The 21,917-nt window shown below is 38.1% G+C and overlaps 1 protein-coding gene across 2 annotated transcripts in view; it reads right to left on the bottom strand.

Moving 5' to 3' along the window:
* Positions 1–21,917, bottom strand: part of WWC3 (WWC family member 3) — a 1,641,181-nt gene that overhangs the window by 63,647 nt on the left and 1,555,617 nt on the right. The window contains exon 21 of one of the 2 annotated variants that reach the window (XM_044072574.1): positions 14,999–15,226. In XM_044072574.1, coding sequence (XP_043928509.1) covers positions 14,999–15,226 — 228 coding nt within the window. Of the gene's footprint in view, positions 1–14,998; positions 15,230–21,917 lie in introns of both variants that reach the window. The other variant, XM_044072573.1, reaches the window with a different exon arrangement.

The raw sequence follows: 21,917 nt of genomic DNA, 5'->3' as shown, positions 1-21,917 counted from the left end.
TGATTGATATGCAGGTGCATTTAACTTGGGTTCCATTTGCCCTGAATGCACTTCCCTGCCAAGTGAGGTCCCCATGCATAGTCTGATGCATCTGTTGTTAGGGTTTGGGTGGCAGGGGGTAGAGTAAATGGCAGTCCCTTGTTTTGGTGGCAGGCCTCTGCCCACCAAAGGAACTCTATCTGTAGGCAAGGTAAGATAGGGATCATTGCTTCTAGATCCTGAGTATGTTGATACCATAGGCTTTTTAGATACCATTGTAGTTTCCTCATATGCAGTCTTGCATATGGAATTAGGAGAATACAGGACGCCAAGAACCCCAAGGCTTGCAGTATTTTCCTTGCAGATAGCTGGGTCTTTGTGGCCTATAGTTTGAAGTAGGTTGTCAAATGAACTTGTTTCTCTGGCGTGAGGAAAGCCATCTGGGAAGTTGTGTTCAAGCTTGCTCCCAGGAATACAATTTGTTGGCAGGGTACAAGATGTGATTTCTTTTCATTTATGGTGTACCTCAGAGAAGTTAGCAATTTTTGTGCAAACGCCAGATGATTCAGTAGTATGTCCTGGCTTTCTGCCTGAATTAGACAATCGTCCAGGTATGGGTATATTTGAATATTTCTTTGTCTGCAAAATGCAATGACTGGAGCTAGGCATTTTGTGAATACACTGGGCACAGTAGATAAGCCAAAGGGCAGTGCAGAGAACTGATAGTGCATGTAGCCTGCTTTGAAGCGTTGGTATCTTCTGCAAGATTCCCTGATTAGGATGTGTAGGTAGGCTTCCTTTAAATCCAGTGTTGCCAACCAGGCATCCTTGCCTAGCACAGGGAGCAACTAGTGAAGAGTTAACATCTTGAATTTTGGGATCACCAAAAATGTGTTTAGGATAGAGAGGTCCAGGTAAGGACGCTAGGAGTTGTCTTTTCTGGGCAACAAGAAAAGTCTTGAGTAGAAACCTTGTCCCCTTTCCTCTTCTGGGACAGTTTGAATAGCTCTGATACTTGAGAGACAGAATTTGCTTTTGAGCCTCTGCCCACTGGTTTGGGGGTAGATCTGACCAACTGTTTGGGGTTGGTAAGGTGTGGAAGTGGAATCTGTATCCTTGGGAAACTATATTTAAACCCATTTGTCCTGGGTAATGAGTTCCCAATTTTTTGCCTGTAGGGCAATCTTTCCCCCTAAAGGAGCAGTCAGTTGTGCAGGGCTTGGAAATTTTTAAGTTAAGTCATTGAGAAAGTTTACCATATTGGGGAGTCTTACTACTCCCTGCTTTTGAAGTGGGAGCCCCCTACTGCTTAGTCCTGTGAGTACCTTGGGACTGAAGCCTGGGTGTTCTGCTGGTTCTGGGTTTGGACTGAGAAGGCCTGGAAGAGGTAGGAAAAGACCAGTTCTTAGAGGGCCAATGCCTACTAAATCTAGGAAGCTGTACTTGCAGGAAATCTTTCACATTTTGCATAGATTTAGCTTTTTCCTCCATCTTTTTAAGTACTTCTTCTGCTTTGTTGCTAAACAGGTGGTCCTGGTTTAAGGGAGCATCCAGCAATTTAGCTTTAACATGATCTGGCTCCTTAAGCCAAGCATGCCTTCTAAGTACAGACCCAGTGACAGCAGCTCTGCAAGATGCCTCTAGTGAATCAAAACCACATTGCAAAGTATGTTTTCCAACTTGTTCAGCAGAATGCATTAAATCCTGTAAATCTTTATTTTCAGCACAATCAGGAATCAACATTATTTTCTGTTTAAGCAATCCAATAATATGCTGCTGATACTTTAACATATGAAACTGGCAGTTTAAGGCCCTAATGGCCAAAGTTGAAGAAGTGTATACCTTCTTACCCCATCTATCCAGCGCCCTAGAATCTCTATCAGAGGGGATAGGATTTTTGGCAGTAGTAGCCTTAATGCCCTTGGTTCCCTGTGAAATGGTCTCAGGATCCGCAGTAGGATTTTTAAAAAGGAACTTGTGAGAGTCAGGAACCCTGTAATATCTATCTGGTGTTCTGGGAGCAGGAGGTAAAGAGTCAGGGACCAAGCTAGATTCCGAAAAGGCATCATCAACAATGTCCAGTACAGGGGGAATAGCTAAAGGCCTGTGTTGGGGCAGGAGTAAGAAATCCCTAAGCCTCTTTTTAGAGTCAGAGTAATCCTGGCCTTCCCAGTGAAAATGCTCCCTAAGAGTATGCAAGGTTTCACCAAAAGATAAATCCTCTGGAGGGGAAGCAGAGGGAATAGAGTCCTCTGCATCAGAATCCTCATAGGTAGATAAGGGTAAATCCTGGTCATCAGAGGAAACAGAAATTTTGGAATCCTGATCAGAAGAATCATATGCAAACTCAGTCCTAGGTCTCTTAGAAGGGGAAGGTTGGCTTCCCCTGATTAGAGTAATAAGGTCTTCAGCCATTCTTATCATTTATTTTTTAGGCATAGAAGCCTGACAATGCGGTCTGGACATCGGTTTTCTAGGCATGGATCGAGTTTTAGGCCTTGAAGAAGAAGATGGCATTGGTTTAATATGCAAGTCAGTAAGCCTGAATAAACCCTCAGAAGCCGGTGCCTGCACAGCGGCTCAGGACCCATCCAAGGTAGAGACATCCGCAGGTTCCACAGTTGAAGCATCTCACAGCATACCGGACTCCGAATGGGTCTCAGTACAGGCCTGTGAATCTGAAGTAGTGGGTATCAGGGGCTACGAAAGCACCTCACTGACTACCGGCAAACTGGTGACTAGCTTAGGAGAAGATTCGTCAGCAGCTCTGAACCTATGCGGTCGTCTCTGTCTTTATCTTTGCGTTTTTTCGGAATGTCGGTAGTCGGGTGGCTTACCGAAGCCATATCTGGGTAATTGAACAGAGTACCAAAATATTTAGAAGCGCAAATATACTGATGATGAATAGTTCATTGTTTAACTAAGGCACAAAACTGACAGCGAGGTATGTCGTGGTCAGGGCCTAGGCAAGGAATACAGTACAAATGAAATGCTTTCCACAAGAAACACAATTATTGACTTTTACTGACATCAGTTTAGAGCAAGAAAAAGTTTCCTCAATGAGGTACTTAGCTTAGTTGAAGACTTCGGTTCTGAAACTCGAAAACAAAAATTTCAGGAGTCGGCCGACCGGCACTTTCAAACTGCTTCTGCTTCAGGCACCGCACAGCAAGAAAGACTGATGTAATGGCGTCGGCTGCATGCTTTATACCCCTGACTACCTGACGTCATGGAAGATGGGACAGCAACCGATGCAGGACCCAAGATTTTGATAATCAGGCCGACTGAGGGCAACTGCAAGCAGATAACCCCAAATGTGATGACTGCAACAGTGAAACACGAAGAACATCAGATACATAATTTACAAACTGTTTTGATTAAAAATAGTTACATGGGTTGTATATGAATACATTTTTTTTTAAGATAAAGAGTTACAGCAGCGCAAAGAAATGAAGGTAGGGAGTAGGCACAAGGAAGACAAATAAAATGAGATGATAGTGGAATACATAGTTTTCATGATAATATACTAAGTATTGTGCGGCAGAGAGTTGCAACAAAAATTTATATAACTATGTTAGTACCAGTTTAACCAGGGGTAGTACATGTGCACAGACATTTATCTATCAGGTATTTTTTCAGGTGGCATTTAAAGTCTTTCAGATTGCATACTGTTCTTAAGTGAAGTGAGATGATAGCCAGCTATAAGTAATGTATTGTGAATACAGGGAGGATCCTTCATTCTTGTTAGACTTAATTATGGAGAATAATGACTTGTTAGTGGAGCGTACAGGTTTCTTAGCAATGTAAGACTGAATGATGGACTGAAGAGATGGGAACTTTTTAGGGTTGTACAGTAGTTTGAAGGTTGCAATTAATTGTGAGTACAATAGCTAATTATTTAGTTCAAGCCAGTACAATTGTTTTACAGAGAGAAAGAGACAGTGATGTGATCTAAAAATTGATGGTTGGTTGCAAATGTGGCTACTTTACACTAACATTGTTCTAGTTTGGCTGAAGAGAGGAAATGAAATTGGCTAGGATACGACCGGCATATATTAGAGTGGGGAGTAGAAAAGAAGTGTCTATGTTTTGTCTAGCAGATTCAGTAAGGTAGTGTTTTACTCTATCAAGGCAGTCTAGCTTTTGGTGCATCTTCTTTATGGCTTGCTGAAAGAGGAGATACAATTTCACGTGGTCAACTATAATCAATCCTAGTAGTTTGGTATGAAACACCAATTCTACATTTGTATTGTTGGATGACTGTATATTAAAGGAAGTTTTTAGGAGGACAGCGCTGCGGGTGAACAATAGTAGGTTTTTTTTTTTGGATTCAGGAGACATTGTGAGTTGTCAAGCCCAGCTTCTATGGAGGAGAAGGACTTCTGGGAGAGTATCTGGAGCATGGGTAGTGTCCTAGTAGCACTTATTAGCGTGCAGCCATTGGTGTCTTGTAGTACAGTGGCCTCTTTGACTGCTGTAGTTAGGCTGTTGATAATTAAGTTAAATAGTAATGATCCTAGGATGGAACCCTGCGGGACACTGACTAATATAGGAAGGAAAAAGGAGACATCATCTTGCCATTTCACTGCTTGGGACCTATTAGTGGGGTAACTCAGAAACCAGTTAAGTGAGAAGGTGATAGTCCACAGGAAGAGAGTTTAGTTAGGAGAATTTGACGATTGACTGAGGTTAGAAGACTTGAATTTCTATTGTGGTTTATTATGTCTGAAAACCTTAGAAGGACAATTGTTGCATGGTGATTCGGTCTGAAACCATACTGTGAGGGTGAGACGAGGTTATGAGAAGTAATATATGTATTAAGTTGACAGTGAAGACATCTTTCCAAGATTTTGGATAAGAGTGAAAGAATAGGTATTGGTCTACAGTTTGTTAATGACAAACTGCCTTCATGGAGGAGTATTATATAGGACTTTTATTCATTAGGTGGGGCCATATTTGTCTTGGATAGAGCAGTTTATTAGAATCGGCTCAGGATATGCAAGGCTGTCTACAGTGAGTTTGAGGTATTCAGATAAAAGCTTGTTAGGGGCAGTGGTTGGTATCTTAAGGGTGCAAAGGTATTTTTTAACTGTAAATGTTGGCAATGGAGTGAGTGTGAAAGTATGTTGTGGCTTCAGTGATAATGCTGGATTTGTAGCATTTTTGTTTTGTAGTAAAGATGTTACTGTATTTATAAAATGCAAGTTAGACTGTGAAGCAATGCTTTGGAAGTTATTGGTTGGGGATGGGCTGGGTTGGATTGATTTTCCAGGAATGAGCAATGCATTTATTTGCTTTCCAGATGTTTTTGGTATTGTTTGATGATGATGAATTTTGGGTGTTGCTATAATAGGCTTTTTCTGTCCTTTGTTGTTATGGCCCCCACCCCTTATCTCTAGGGAGCAGGTCATCACTGACCACTCAAAGGCAAAAAATACAGCCTCCATGGGACACGATAGCATCCCAGGCTGCATCCTACATGAACTCAGGTATGAACTTGCAGCACCATTAGGCACCCTGTTCAACCAAAGCCTGAGTACCGGCTTTGTCCCAGCCGAGTGGAGGACAGCCACTGTCATCCCTTTACACAACGGTGGAGCGCCCAACAATCCAGGTTATTATAGACCCATCAGCCTAAATAGCCTGGTCTACAAGGCCATGGAACGGATTACCATAGACCTCATTAACAGGGACATTGGCAACTTCCAAACACTTGACCCCACATAGTTTGGCTTTGTCAAAGGGAGGGCATGTCTGTTAAATCTGGTTGACTTCTTTGAGACAGTCACCAAAGCCATGGACAAGGTGAAGACAATGCACACTGCCTACCTTGACCTGGCTAACGCCTTTAACACTATTCCCCACTTGGGCATAGTAGATAAACTCTCTCAACTAGTCATCAATCCATATGTTACCAGATGGGTAGCAAACTGGCACAGTGATAGAACCCACCTAATCAAAATAGGGGAAGCCACCTCAAGCAGTAGACCCGTAATGAGCGGCATACCCCAAGGATCGGTCTTGGGGCCTCTGTTATTTGGGATACACTTCTCTGAGGTGCAGACTAAAACCAGTGGGCTATGGCTGAACAAGTTTGCAGATGACTGCAAGCTGGGTGCAGTTATCAGTTCCTCAAGTGATGTGGATGTCCTTCAAGTGGGTCTCACCCAAACAACCGACTGGTGCCAGAAACATGGCTTCAAGCTGAATGCCAAAAAATGCATCATCATCCCCTTTGGAGAGAGTGACGTCCTCTCATATTATTACAATAATAACAACGTTTTATAGAAAACCCACCTGGAGAAACACTCTATTGAGGTATGAAAGTATGCACCCAAGACATACATTCCCAGGAACAGTTAAAAGCCAATTCAATAGAATAGCTAGAATTTGTCAAGAAATGGACACCTTCCTATTAGAAATAGAGAAATTAGAATTATTTTTTAAAGAAAGGGGCTATAATAATAAAGTAATTAAAAAATGTAAACAGCAAATAGTAGATATTACATCATCAGAGAAAGATAATGAAAATTATTGTCTTAAACAAGTTTCCCATACAAGAAAAGCTAGGAACAAAAAATTCACAGATAAACTATCATTTACAATGAAATACACAAGTGATATTATTTCACTAAAAAGATAATTAATAGAAATTGGAACATACTTGTTATGGATCCTTTTACAAGAACAATTGTTGGTGAATATCCTAGATTTAGTTATAAGAATTGTGATAACCTAAAACAACTATTATGTATAGAAAAAAGTAATATACATAATACAGCTAGTTATATTCAAAGTGGAACTTACCCCTGTGGCCATTGCCACATGTGTCCATACATTTCTAAAAAACAAACATTTAAACATCCAGATGGCTTATATACTTTCACAACAAGTAGTTACTCCAATTGTGATAGTACTAACCTTATATACCTAGCAACTTGCGAAGAATGTGACGCATTTTATGTAGGCCTAACCAAAAGGAGGTTAAGAGATAGGGTATACAATCACATTTATGATATAAAGAAAGGAAATGAACAAAGCGCTCTAGCAAAACATATACAAGATAACAGAACACATAATTTCAGTTTTAAAGTTTTGCAACTTGTAATTCCAAATCCCAGAGGAGGCGATAATATCAACCATTTGGCATATATGGAACTCAAGTGGATATTAACTTTAAGAGCACATGTTACACCAGGTATTAACCAATTTATTTCAATCAAACCTGTATTAAATAATAGAAAATTATAAAAACTATAAATTTATTATTAAACACCTAACGGTACCCAAATTATTATTGTATTAATTGATTGATATGAATAGGAACATAATAATTTTTAATATATTCTTAATATATTTTGTGAAAATTAATAAACTGTATTTTTATAACTTTTGTTATATATACATATAATAATTTTTTATATATATATAAACATATGATTAAATGGGTTCTATACGTACACAGAATGAACTATATACGCATATTTATATTTCATTTGTGATTTTATAAAAAAATTTTTTTTACTTATGGTCTTGTCCACAATTTTGCCATTTATAAAAGTTCTTATGTGTATGAAATATCTAATTTATATCATAAAATGTTTACATATGGTTTTAGCATTTTAAGGTTTTATGTTTTAGGTCTTTAGGTCTTCAGGTTTTAAGGTGTTAAGGTTTCAAGATTACATAAAATCAACATAATGTCTGTCAGATTTTATTAAAATTAAGTGACACGTATATTATTAAAAAACCTTTAGGGGTTTATATACGCCATGATAAAAAGTTGAAGCATTTATGTTTTATTTGCGTTATTTGCTCTATAGGTTTTAAATAGAACTATATAACATTTTAAATGTTGTTGCAAAGGGCACGAAGCACTTTAATAACAAGGAGCACTTTTAATAACAAGGAGCACTTTAAATAACTAATTACCTATTAAGCCAGTTAATTGAATGATTGCTTGGTTTGACCGCCAAAAAGTTTTGTATAAAACAAATGCATTTTTTATTGTAATTACATCTGAAGAAGCGTAGTTATCCTACGCGAAAGTGCTCATTTTTATTCCTTGTACTACAAATAAAGACGTTATTGAACTACAACGGAGCTTTATTTCCTAGTGGTGATTCCTTCTCCATCTGTTTTCATCAATAATAACAACGTCCTAAGTACACAATCAGTAGTGACGGATTTGGGTGCCCAGGTTGATAGCAACCTAACCTTTGACCACCATGTTGTTTCCATTGTATGGAAAGCTTTCTACATGCCCCACCTCATATGTAAAGGTATTTCATCCAGAGACAAAGAGGTCATAACATCCCTGTATTCTTCCATTATATGGCCAATTATTAAGTACAAAGCCCCCTTCGGCATGAACCTAGCAAAGCACATGCAGCAGCTGGAGAAACCACATAGGTTCCTCACCAGGAGAATCCAGGGCCTCAAACATCTATCCCACACAGATAGGCTAAAAGCCCTGTCCCTCTACTCAGTTTCATACAGACTCCTCAGAGGTGACCTCTGTCTGGCATACAAAGCAATCTCAGACCCCATCTTGATGGGACTGCTGCATATCTGCAAGTCAAGCTCAACTCGAGCAACCTGTATGCCCGACCTCAACCTGGACTGTGATATCAATAGGACTTGTTGGTGGGACAGATTTGTATCCCAGACACCCCCATCTGTGGAATAGACTTCCTCTTCATGTCAAGCACAGTACTTCATTACCCTTTTTAAGCGCAACCTGGATAACTGGATGAGAAACAGTAAATACACTCTTGGGATTCCACCTGTGTCCCTGTTGGACAGGGGCTTTGAGTGCTGACTTGTATAAACATAAGCTAAACTCTTGGCTAGGCTTATAAGGGCTTCAGGGCCAATAGCCTAGTAATCTCCTATGATCCTACGTTTGAGACTTGCTTTGCAGTGATGAATTCCGGGCTTTATCACCAGGTTGGGACTTGGGCACCCAGGTTGATAGCAACCTCACTTTTGACCACCATGTTGCCTCCATTGTATGGAAGGCTTCCTACATGGCACACCTCATAAATAAGGGTATTTCATCCAGGAACAAGGAGGTCATAACATTCCTGTACTCCTCTCTTACAGACCCATTATCGAGTATAATGCCCCCTTAGGCATGTACCTTGCCAAGCACATGCAGCAGTTTGAGAGACCACAAAGGTTCCTGACCAGGAAAATCCAGAGTCTCAAACACTTATCCTATGCAGATAGGCTAAAAGCCCTGTCCCTCTACTCAGTCTCACACAGACTGCTCAGAGGTGACCTGTGTCTGGCAAACCCAGCCTTGATAGAGTTGCTGCAGATCCGCAAGACAAACTCCACTCAAGCAACCTACATGTAAGGCCTTAACCTGGTCTGTGACGTTAATAGAATTTGTTGGCAGGACAGATTTGTGTCCCAAACACTCCCCCATTTGTGGAATAGACTCTCTCTCCATGTCAAGCAGAGTACCTCTCTAGCCCTCTTTAATAGGAACCTGGACAACTGGATGGGAAACAGAAAATACACTCCTGGGATCCCAACTGTGTCCCTGCTGGACAGGGGAAACAGTTGCTGACTTTGAGGGAACACGGGCGAAATTCTTGGCTAGGCGTATAAGGGCCTCTGGACCAATAGCCTAGTATCATCATATGAACCTAAGTTGCATGAGTTGCTTTGCTTTAGTTAAGCAAAGGGCTGGTTTGTTTGCTTTTTTTAAACTTTTGCTTATAGCTATCTAGGTATTCAAGCCATGAAAAAATTCAGAAAAATAAGTTAATTTAATATCCAAGAAATCAACTGCTTTCAAACCTCCGCAAGTGAAATGTCTTCAACCCTCAGCAGCTAAAGATGTCTATTCTAACAAAACATATTTTTCTTTCACACTGTATATCAGGGCTCATGTAATATCACCTTACATTAAAACTACATACAGTGATATCTGCATATGTATGGAATAATTCCCAACCTAGATTAGCTCAGAAAAAAATAATGGCTCACACATAATATGGGCTGCTTGGACAACCAGACGTACAATGCTATGCAGCAGCCTCGGACATAGCTCAATTGGCCTCTGCTTGAATGAACCCTTGCCCTGTATGGGTGATCCCTGAACATTATTCAGTGTCCCTACAAATTTATGTTCTCTCTACTGAAGAGGGAAAAGATAAATAGGATTCTGGGATACACAGAATGAAGTTACAGTCCAATTTAATGCAGGCTGGGATCATTTCAGATGAACTGTACAGATGGGACCATATCTGGGGAAATCTCAATGTTAAAACTGATGTAACCCAACAATATGATGGGGGATTAATTAAAATCAATTTTATTTTTTGGTGTGTGTTTCTATCATCTAATAACAAGATCCCATTAACAATGACCAACTGACTGCAAGATGCAATATCATTGTTATACTCTGCCAAGGTGGCAATATCTTCAGTTGTGTAGTTTAAGTAAGAAGATTAATGGATGCAGTGTTACCATAGACAGATGAGTGAAAGCAGGGAAAGATCGGCTTACCTTTTACCTGCACATATTATCAATTATCCATCAACATCACAGACGACTATTGTAGCATCACTTTTGAAAGGGATTAAAAGCAAACAATCGGCCTTAATAAATGTGGAGGTCGATGATGAGTAGTGGAATGAGTTGATTGTGACATCCTGCAAATGGACTTCAATCTATTTTCTTCATATATTTGAAGAAGATTAATTTCTGACAGTATACACCAACCCAGTTACAAATTAGGGGGATGAGGAATGGTAACTGCTGAAGATGTGGCGAAATAAAAGGCAAATTATTTACTATTTAAGTAGACTTGTCAACATTCAAGGATTATTTGAACAAGAGTGCATTCTGCAGCTCCTTGTCCCTTATATAAGCCTATCCCTAACAAATGTGTAATTCGGGTCTATATCAAAACTTTGAAACTTCAAAAGAGTAAACGCTCTTACATCAACACCAAATAACCAAAACTACACAATGTTGAATGTATGGAACAGCTCCACAAAATAAAAAACAAAAAAACAAACAAATCCACAGACATTTAGTAAATGATATCACATATGCAAATGCAGAGGACAAAGTCAGTCTACTACCAGATAAATTTAGCTCTAACTTCACCCCCCATATTACCACATCACATACAGGCATCCACACCCCCTACTCTCAAATCCACCAAGAACAAATTCTCAAAGCTCTGTCCAAGGCCAAGAACACTTCTTCTATGGGGCCAGATAATATACCAGGATGCCTACTACCCGGCCTGAGACAGGACCTTTCAAACCCCACCACCACCACCACCACAGAGGCTGCTTAATATCAGCCTCCAAACAGGCTTTGTGCTGGACAAATAGAGGATAGCAACAGTCATCTCCCTGCATAACGTTAGGGCATCAATGGACCCAAATAATTACAGACCCATTAGTCTGACCAGCCTCACCTTTAAGGCTATGGGAAGAATCATTACAAAATTAATAAATAAGGACTTAGATAACCTATAAATTTGTAACCCTAGACAATTTGGTTTTGCCAAGGGCAGGTCCTGCCTACTTAATCTGGTCAACGTCTTCAAGAAGGTTACTGAAGCAGTGGATGAGGGGAAATTGGTACATACCACATATCCTGACCCTGTAAAGGCGTTCAACCAAAACACACACACACACACACACACACACACACACACACACACACACACACACACACACACACACACACACACACACACACACACACACACATGGATAGCAAATTGTCTCACTAACAAACAAATAATTTAGAGCTTTGTTTAAGGAAAAGATGAGTGAATGCAAGTTAAGTTACAATAATCCTAAATCTGACTTTGTGAATTCATTCAGAAACATTTTTGTGAGAAGGAAATGGATGACTGTGTGTGCTATTTAAAATGGCAAAATGAATTTCAGAAACTCAGTGGAAAAATTACATAACTGGCACCTAGGGAAATTAAGAACATTTGGACTATGCAAATGTGTAATATTCGACTTGTAGGTATGCATACTGGTGATGATATATGAATAATATTAATGGATGTTTCTTAGGTTTTCTAGACAAAGAACAAAATAGACAAAACTGTATCTATGAAGACTGATGAAAGAACAAACAGGGACAAGAAAACTTCCTAGTACTTTAAAAAACTTCACAAATATGGCCACCATCACTGTACATTAATAAGACTAACAACAGCGATACAGTCATTACATCACACATCAGCAGATATGGCTCCCTAAGCTTAAACAACATACATCCTTTTAGTAACTTAGGAAAGTCATTCATCAGTAAAACATTTACAAGGATCATAATCCTTTGTTTAGCCATTCAAATTACACAATGTTTTTGGATAAAAACCTCAGTATTACCTACTGTGACAGACACGGGCTAGAAGTTTGATCTCCTGCACCACTGCTGTCAAGAATTTTAGGCAACAGTACTAGCAATAATGGATATGAATCCAGTGACTGCTACCAGTTAATATACTAATGGCAATTGGCTTTAGCAGTGTAATTCTGGACTGCTGCCCTTGACAGTATCCAAAACTTAAATGAGCTTCACCTGTACAGCTAGAATTGAGAGTTATAAGCACTGGTTCTCCAGGATTTCACCCACCTCAAAGTGAGACCAGTGACATCCAGTGGAATCTTACCAAAAGTAAGTGTATGTAATAACCACTTCCCCAAGCTTAAAGTATCACTGTCATCAGTTAGTCAGAACTTACAAAACAAGACCACATATTACTGTTTGTGTTTAAAATAAACACACCTTTCAATAATTATATGATAGCCCTAAGTTCTGATCAGTCATCCTTCAAATGATGGTCACCACAGTAGGAAAGGACCAGTAAAATCCAATAAACTCTTAAGCTAATAAACCATCAACATGGGTATCTAAGATTGAATAATACATTGATATACTTTTAGTAACTAAGTTAAATAATTTTGTTTACAAATATACAAACAGTATACAAATCTTACAAGCAATCAAAAACATTTAAAGACAGAGATAATTTTCAGAAAAGACTAGCAATTAACTAACTAGTTCCTAACTGCATTAACTAAAGAGAAAAAATGTACCCTTACTATCTGGTTTTCAGAATTAGAATAGATTTTGTGAGTCTTTATAGGCAGTTGATCAAAGGTTGTATTCTGTCATAACAGTATGCTCCAGTAGGTAGATCCAATAACTTAATTTCAGTAACTTTCCCAGTTAACAGTTTATTTCTAATTATGTATATCCCATACAGAATTTCTTATGGCATTTGCTTTGATTCAGATATTGGAGTATGCTCTATTGTTCTCTGAGTTATTTGCCCAAAGGGAAGTATAAGATTTAGCAAGCCAGAGTCCAAATAAGGAAATAACCACAGACCAAGCTCAGCATCTCCAAGAAGAATTAACCATGCACTACTGCACACATTTGTGAAGGAAGAATTTGTTTCCTTTTTAAAGTGTAATACATTCTCATTGTGGCAAATGTAATTATATTTTAATGCAGTTTATTTCACTTCTCATGTATTTTTCTTTGAAAGACTGCTAACATTTTTATTATATTAGCTATTGGCCAGCCCCCAACAGCATTATAATTAGCTTCATTATACTAAACCGAAAGGTAACGTGAAACTCAATTTCGCCTAGTATTTTCCGTTAGTTTCGGAAAAGAAGAGTTTAACATAGCGACAGATTTAAAAAAGAGTTTAACATAGCACTTGCTTTTTTTAAAAGCTGTTAAAGTCTCGTAACATCTTTTAACATAGTGACACAAGATCTTAAACTCCCGCTAATTAGTTCTTATTTTGCTTTTTTTTAAGCGAGTTTTTTTACTAAATGCAGAGTTGTTTAAGTTTGACAAAACGAGACAAGCAGCTGTGCTTTTGTTTTCGTTGCCATGTTAAACCCATTTAAACATTTACATTGTTTTAATATATAAACGAGATCTTGCGCTTACGATTAGGCTTTGCTTGCCTGCTCCAGCCAAGCCCACGCCTGGGTATGCACTGGTACGTCTGAACTATCAAGGAACACCACACACAAGCCGCGACTGGGCACAGTAGCAGAGAAGAGCAATGCCATTATTAAAGAAAGTTAATTGTTCTTTTAAGTAAAATTAATATTTAGTAATAAGTAATAAGCTTTCTCATCCTGGGTGTTTCTGGACTCCACGTTTTTTAGGTCCTGGGCTACTGACCAAAACCACGCCCAACCGCAACCCAGCATTACCCACACCTGTATGGGTTATTGCTATATTACTCCTTTTCTGACACCTATTCCAAAAACAACTAGCCTAAAAAGCATAGTGAAATATCATCTGATCACCAGACTTTCTGCCTTAGAAAATACATTACAAACAAGTTAATTTATAGGCCATCTGCTGTTTACAAAAATGAACATGATTTGCAGACTTGCCACTTATTTTCCAACATCTTCCATGAACATGTTTTCCTAGCACACTACCTATCAAAACAGCAGATGCACTGCACATTGATGATGTCACTACGAGACTGCCAGTGGTTAATGAGATGTAAATTAATACTACCAAGGGAAATCAGAGATGAAGATGAACAGGGACAAGATGATGTTTGCATAAATTATAAACAGACATTCAAGAAATATTTCTTCACAAATGTATTATAGATAAACAAAACTAAAATCTTGGAAATCTTTAGCATACAGTCTGTGGTATTAGAGACATGGAAAAATTTAATAATATCATGAGCAGAAGCAGAAAAAGAAAAAATCCTTAGAAAAAGACATCAGCACAGTTACTGAAACCTGAAAGAACATAAGACACAGAGCCACCAGTAAATAATAGAAGAGTAATTAATTCTAAGTGTTTGAAACACATGCGAAGCTTCTGAGCATTTCTAAACTACATAGCTCCACTATGTTACAATCTTACTGAAAAATAACAAAATGACATACAACGCCATCTTGGAAAATGGGCTTAATGCTTAAATATAACTGCAATACAAAACTACTATTTACAGCAGAATAGTTTGCCTCACCTGCCTCTCAGCCTCTCTTATCAGCTTCCAGAATCGTTCATCTCTCAGAATCCACTGGGGAAGTTCTGTTTGACCCTGGTGATGACTCTCCTCCAGCTGTTGCTTAAGCTCTCTTAGAAACATCAGCTCCTCATTAAGTTGTCTCTGCCTTATTCGGGATGCCTGGAGATCCAGCTCCAGGTCCAGGGATGTTCGTGTTGGGTGCTCAGCCAAAGAAGATTGGTAGGACTGCTGAAACAGGCAGGTAAACAATTACTTTAATCAAATAAATATAAACAACATCATTAAAAATTCCATTATATTATTAAAATTAAGTCTTAAATAACTTTAATTAAATTGTTAAACTGGAACTACACTTACTCATGAAGGATCAACTCATGATAACAGCTGCTTTATAAGACTAAACAAAGTTTACATCTCTAATTTCTGTAACAGTATCATATACAGGCCTCATAATACCTTGAAATTCCTGACAAAAATATGTCACAGAAAACCAAGTGATAAGGAAAACAAGTGTTGTAATGGTATGCATACTAATAAACAGCAATTTATTAAAGCAAATCAAATAATATGCATGTCCTGTTTCTATATGGATCACAAATTTTTAAAGATTCTTTGTGGACAGGAAAATCAACTAAGTGGTATGACAGGGACCACAGCATGTTAAGAATAGCTGCGAGTAAGAGTGAAGATCAGTATTCTAGCTTAAACCCTATAACTTACCTTTGGGAAAAATCCTTTCTGAAACATTATCCCTATGCAAGACAGTCACACATCGCATTCATCTACACACTCCCACAACACTAAATATATCCTCTTCTCTAGTCTACTCTAACCTTAACCTGCAGACATTCGTGCATATGCTCCCAGCCATAATATCAACATTTTCAACATATTTGAAAGGTTTGTCATCAAAATCTCAAACCAGCTCTTACATTACCCATGCACACTTGATCTTCATCTTTTCAACATTTCCAACACTCAGTCTTAAATTACATTTTTTGTGAAAGAGGTTTATTTTTGGGATGGAATAGCCATGTTGTACACTTTCCATTCACTATTATGTTAACTGTTACTGGAGGGTCACCAGGAAGGTATGCCAAGATGGCAAGTGACACCATTTTATACATTTCCTCTTGAATGTTCAGTAACTATTGCAATATATATATATATATATATATATATATATATATATATATATATATATATATATATATATATATATATATATGTAATTCTTTGTACTTATATCAGAGGATTATGACTAGCCTTGTGACCTTTCTGGATTTTTCTGGATTATTTGGAAATCAGAATGATTGTCTGATAATCCAGAAAACATTGTACAAATGCTGGTACTGTGTTTAATAAAACACACAGAATGCTGGGGTTTGTTCCAACTCAGAACTGCTTTTTTAAAAGAAAGGCATTGATAATGTGATGCATTTAGGTCCATGGCTAGGGTAAAAAAAGGACTACCTGCCTCCCCTGATATGATCATTTATGTCAAAATGGGCATGGATGTGGGAGGAGTGGGGAGTGAAAGGGGAAGAGCTACGCAAAGTTAGGGGCAGTGCTAGGAGATCTGGCCTCCATCCATTTTTGGACCAAAAGGTGGCAACCCTAGCTGTAAAGGCATATTCCCTAACTAAATTGAATATTGTCTAAACTTTTTTCAAGAATTGCTCTTGAACTGAAATAGATCACTTCTTTCAGAAAGAGCTTTGTCATGAACAGAAATTATTTTGGAATCTGACCCTATGAAACAATTACTTTGCAAAGGTAAACTAGAATATCAAGAAAATGCTATATAGCAGAATGAAAATAGATGGAATAAAATAACAAATAACAAGTATAATTAATATGACTGTAGCAAAAAGGAGATGCATTTATTTTCCTCCAAATAACCAAAGTATATAACACAAGATAGCAAAATCACAACAGATGTCTTGTTTAAAGCAAAAAAACAAAACAAAAATTAGGCATTGCTTTCCATAATTACAGAAGAAATTCAGAAATTAAGACATTCAACAGCGCTTACTCCTAACAGTTAGAATGCGACTTGAAATCTATGGCTGAACATCGTACTTCTCATCCCTAAGAAGGGCACACAGGTACATCATGGAAAATATGTTTATGCATTTCATTTATTTGTTATCTGACTGGGTGGGAAAGCCAATTTTCATTGGAGGCACCGGGTAAAGTTATCTCCTCCTTAAAAATGGAGATCTGCATGTGGCAGTATGGCATATCTGAGGCTGAACAGAAGGGGAAACTGGTCCACAGATGGCAAATCAAAGCTGTATACACAGAGGATATGAAAATAAAAAAAATGTGGGCCTTAGCCCAGCAGATCAAGTTTGACATACTGCATTATTCCTTGCTGGGAAATCTATTTCACTAACATCATCTTTCATCCTTGGTCTTAAAGGGTATTTCTTGTCACACACTAAAGTTATACATTCCCTGTGAACTGGATGGTATGACATGGAACCAAGCATTTTATTCCAGTCAATGGAAAAGCTAAGGACTGGAAAAAAGGCATAATCTACAAGAAATGCTAGGACAGGCAAATTATTGTCACCAAAAACAGGTTGGCAACTATAGCTTTTAAGTAAATGCAATTCAACTATATACATTACTAGTAGGTTAAAAAGCGCATTTAAGGCATGCTATATTTCTAAAGGATGATTACTTAGAAAATGACACATACCCTGAAAAATACATAAAATTACCTTATTGAATCGGGTTAAAGAATATGTGCTTAAAATTATAAATCTAAAACATAATCACAAATCTTAACTTGATTAACTGAGAAAACTGCTAATGATACTACATCTAAAGAGAAAACCTTAATGAGCTTGGGTATCCGGTTAGGGGCAAATAAATTGTTAATGTTATTAGCATTTGTGGACAGTTAATTCATTTCCTGAGAGTGTTATTTTCATTTAAAGTGAATCCTTAAAATTTGATACATTTTATACAATTGTGTATAGGCATTTTTAGTACATTGAATTTTGAAGGCAAACTTCTTATTATCTGTTTCAGTTGAATTATTTTACACATAAGCATATTACAAACTGTTTGGTGAAACAATGCTGTTACATTTAATTTAAGATGCACTTTATGACCTTGCACATTTTCTGATGCACCTACAATTGGCGTGCCTTTAAATTCTCAGGTGTTTTGTTATCCTACTAATAACCTTTAATTGATGTCTTAGAAATTGTTTACCCAATTACAGACCTGAGGTGAGGTTTTCAGTTCTAAATTTGGTGGTAATAGCAATACATATTAAAATTGCTTCTAATGATGGTTTTCCCATGTGGTCATAATTTTACGCTCCCCATTTTTTACTATCCTGTTTAACATTTTTCTGTTGTCTGCGAAAATCTACAAGTTTAATAGTTCAAATTTGTTATTGGAATTTCGTGCTTGTTTTAGCGACATTTTCAAGTATGGGAGATTACTACTGAAATGCCTCATGAAAATGTGGGTTTCTGTTTCCCTGAATCATATGTCTTGACCATAATATTAAAAGATTTCTTGGGTATAATTTTAAATCCACGTATTTCAAATGCCATAATCATTTAATCTATCTAGAAGTTCCCTAAATGTAGCAGTATCTGATGGCAATTCTAAAAATTGTCTTGACACTTTTCCTGGCCTTAAGTTTGCTTGGTTAGCACTCTTAGCTTTGAGATTCTGAAGATTAATTATATCAAGAAGGAATCAGTCACAAATAAATTTTCCATGTGAAGGTAAACAAATTCTGAATCCAAACCTTCCTGGATGAAAACAGAATCATCATGCAACTTTACTTTAACTTCTAACACCAGATCCATTATAGGGCAGTGCCCTAAGCCATCTAATTTTTTCCTAAGAGTCGACATGGAAAGTGGATGTCTTTCAGTACCTTGGTACCACTTAATTTCCTGAACACAGATAGTCAGTTTCAAAGTTCAAATTTGTGCAAATTAAATATTCCTCAAAGATGCCAAATCATGTTTATTCTATGTTGATCTGATAAGAAAATCTTTGGCATACATTTGAAGTCATGAAAAGCTTATATATTCTTAAATCATGTTTCATTACACTGCCATTGGGCTCCATTCTCCAGATTCAGTTCTCCTGGGAAATTACTGTGCTGAGTCTCAGCCTTCTATTGTTATGTTCAACTGTCTCATACACTCTCATATGTGAATTGATTGGAGCGCAAAGTACATTTGGTAAGATCTGACAGATCTTTGACGGGCTGTTCCATATATTAGCATGTACTTTTATCAGAATGTATGGCTAAATTCAGCTTTAATACATTTCTTTTTTGATATTGCACTAACACTCCGTATGGTATTTCTCCTTTGTTAAAGTCTGGAAGTCAGATCAGTCTCAAGTATTGTATAGTTGATTAATGAACCTTGTGAAATTCTTGGTTAGATATCATGCTTCTTACACTCCGAGCTTAAAATCAATGTGTGCACTCTCGGAGAAGGCACTGTTTAACACAGTGTGCAATGGTAGACCTGTGCCATTGCTTTCTTCCATGCTGTAAACCATGATTTTCCTGCAAGGAGCATCTTGTGAATGCTTACAATCTAGGGGATTATATGTACATACTTTGGCTAGGCCAAATATATATCATGTTTACCCTAATGATCACCTGCTTTCTTAGCTCCTACATATTTGTATGATCTGCAAATATATTGTTTAAAAGCAATCCCAATATATCTATGGTGATTAACTGATTTATTAAATCAGAATTTATAGTTTCACCTGTATTAATGAACTCAATGCCTGTCAAAACCATCAAAAGCAAAAATCAGTTCTAAATCCTAGATTTGGGCCCAAGAAGTTTAGGAACCAATCACTAAACTTGGCATGAATCAGGAAATCAACTTTTGGCTGATTACTTAAAAGAATAGATTTTTCCAATCTGCAGACCTTAGAACTGGATTCATACATGCTGAAGTATTGTTAATTCATGTCAATCTAGTTCATCAAAATTGTTAACAGATTTCTCAGCTATTCAATTTGTTATCATGATCTTTCTTTATCAATGATGAACATATTCTGGTATGCTTATCAGTGTTAAGCATACTTGAAAACTCATTGACAGTCTTGTGAATTAGGTTGCTTTGCAGAGGTTCATGAATTTGGGACTAGCGATCATGTGTCAAACTAGACAGCCGGCTTAGTCATGAGCTCGTAGTAGCTGATCATTTCCTTTAAGATAGCCAATAACTGATATAAGGCCTGCAGCGGGTGTAATTAGCTGTATACCACTGGAGCAGTCCATGCCTAGCACATTTCATGTCATCGTATGACTCTAGGAAAGACTACTGTATGAGCCTTCCATATTCCTGAAACCCAACTAGGAATGACTGCAGATAAGGTGTCTTGTTTCAGTTGAGGCCCGCTATCTTCTCAGGATCCTTGTAACATGAAAACACAAAATGAAGAAACTACACCTTCTGGAATCTTATCTGTGAGTTGCATACTTACAACCTCAATGGAGTGTTGGGGAAGTAGGTGCTGAAAACAAGAAGGTCATGTGAAAGTGAAGGCCGGCTAGATGAGGCCTATACCAATGTGACCAATACAGAATAGCCATGAACTGAATAAGCAGCCTGCAACAGTGTAAATTATACTGTGATTACCACTGGAAGGTCTTGCCTACCATTTCTTTGTATCTTGATATACTCTAGCACAAGACGAAGAGATTCCTATTCCAATAAACTGAGGTAAGATGCATGATAAGGGTTTATGTCAAGTGAGGCCCCTATCTTTATCTTGGCACTGAACACAATCACTCCTGTGATTCCTGTGACAGCTGTACAGAACCAAAAATAGGCATTGTGACTGGCAGAAGAATACAGTGGGCCATAACAGAGAGCAAGTTCCATAATCAAGATACAATAGGTACCAGTGTGGCTCATGGAAGCATGGCAACCTGAAACATGGATACTGCTGTATCCACTTAATTTCTACATCCACATCTGCATATAAACAACTCCATTTTGGAAAGTACTAGGTTGGCAGGCTGTTTGAATGTTTCTCTGATACACTAAGATCTTAGAATACTCGTCTCTGGATGTCCAATAATTTTTTTAAGGTCCTGCATTACAAGCTGCCAACAAAAGGGTTATCGTTACCCTATAAGCTGTGTATGCCCAGCACCTGAGCTAACATGCTGTTCCATTTGCAACATGGGTACAAATGCTTAAAAATGACTAACCTGTGATCCATACATGGGGGTAGGTAACTTGTCCGACTACCATATAAATGAAATTCTATGAACTTTACTGCCACAGTACTGGAGCACAGATGATCTTCCAGATGCTTTCAAATTCTGGAACTTATACTTCTGCACTCACTGCTTTGATAGTACAAGTTCCCCAAAAGTACATGCAGAGGCATACCTTTGAAGGGATGAAGGGGACAGGAAGCAACCAGCAGATACTGATGGGGTGTAGTACAGTACACACATTCGTAAATGAACACCAATGTCGCCTCACAGTTAGACGTTGCCCGTTCGATTCTCAGTTAAAGCGTCTACTGTGTGACGACATGCGTGAATGGAAGGAATGGCCGTTGAAGAAGGTTGCGGTGCGCCCCGGCAAGCCAGCATGTAAAACTCTACTGCAATCATTTAGGGACTGAGTTCCGCTGTGGCGACCCCTAACCGGGAAAAGCCGAAAGACACACACACACACACACTGTATTTGTGTTTATGGCTCAAGCACTGAAGCACTTCATATGCAGTATTATAACTAGCAAGCCACTTCACAAATTTCTAGCAAATGTTTTTGTTACAGTTTGCTACACAAAAGCACTTTTTTGGTCCTCAACTTTGAGAGGATGTATGGCGACGTGCCAGATCAGGAAACAGCACAAGGTGCCAGAGAGAATAGCTATGGTCCCA

Source organism: Protopterus annectens, chromosome 5.part0 (assembly GCF_019279795.1).
Source record: "Protopterus annectens isolate FY-2018-M chromosome 5.part0, PAN1.0, whole genome shotgun sequence".
Lineage (NCBI taxonomy): Eukaryota > Metazoa > Chordata > Ceratodontiformes > Protopteridae > Protopterus > Protopterus annectens.
This window is presented reverse-complemented; position numbering and strand designations above follow the sequence as displayed.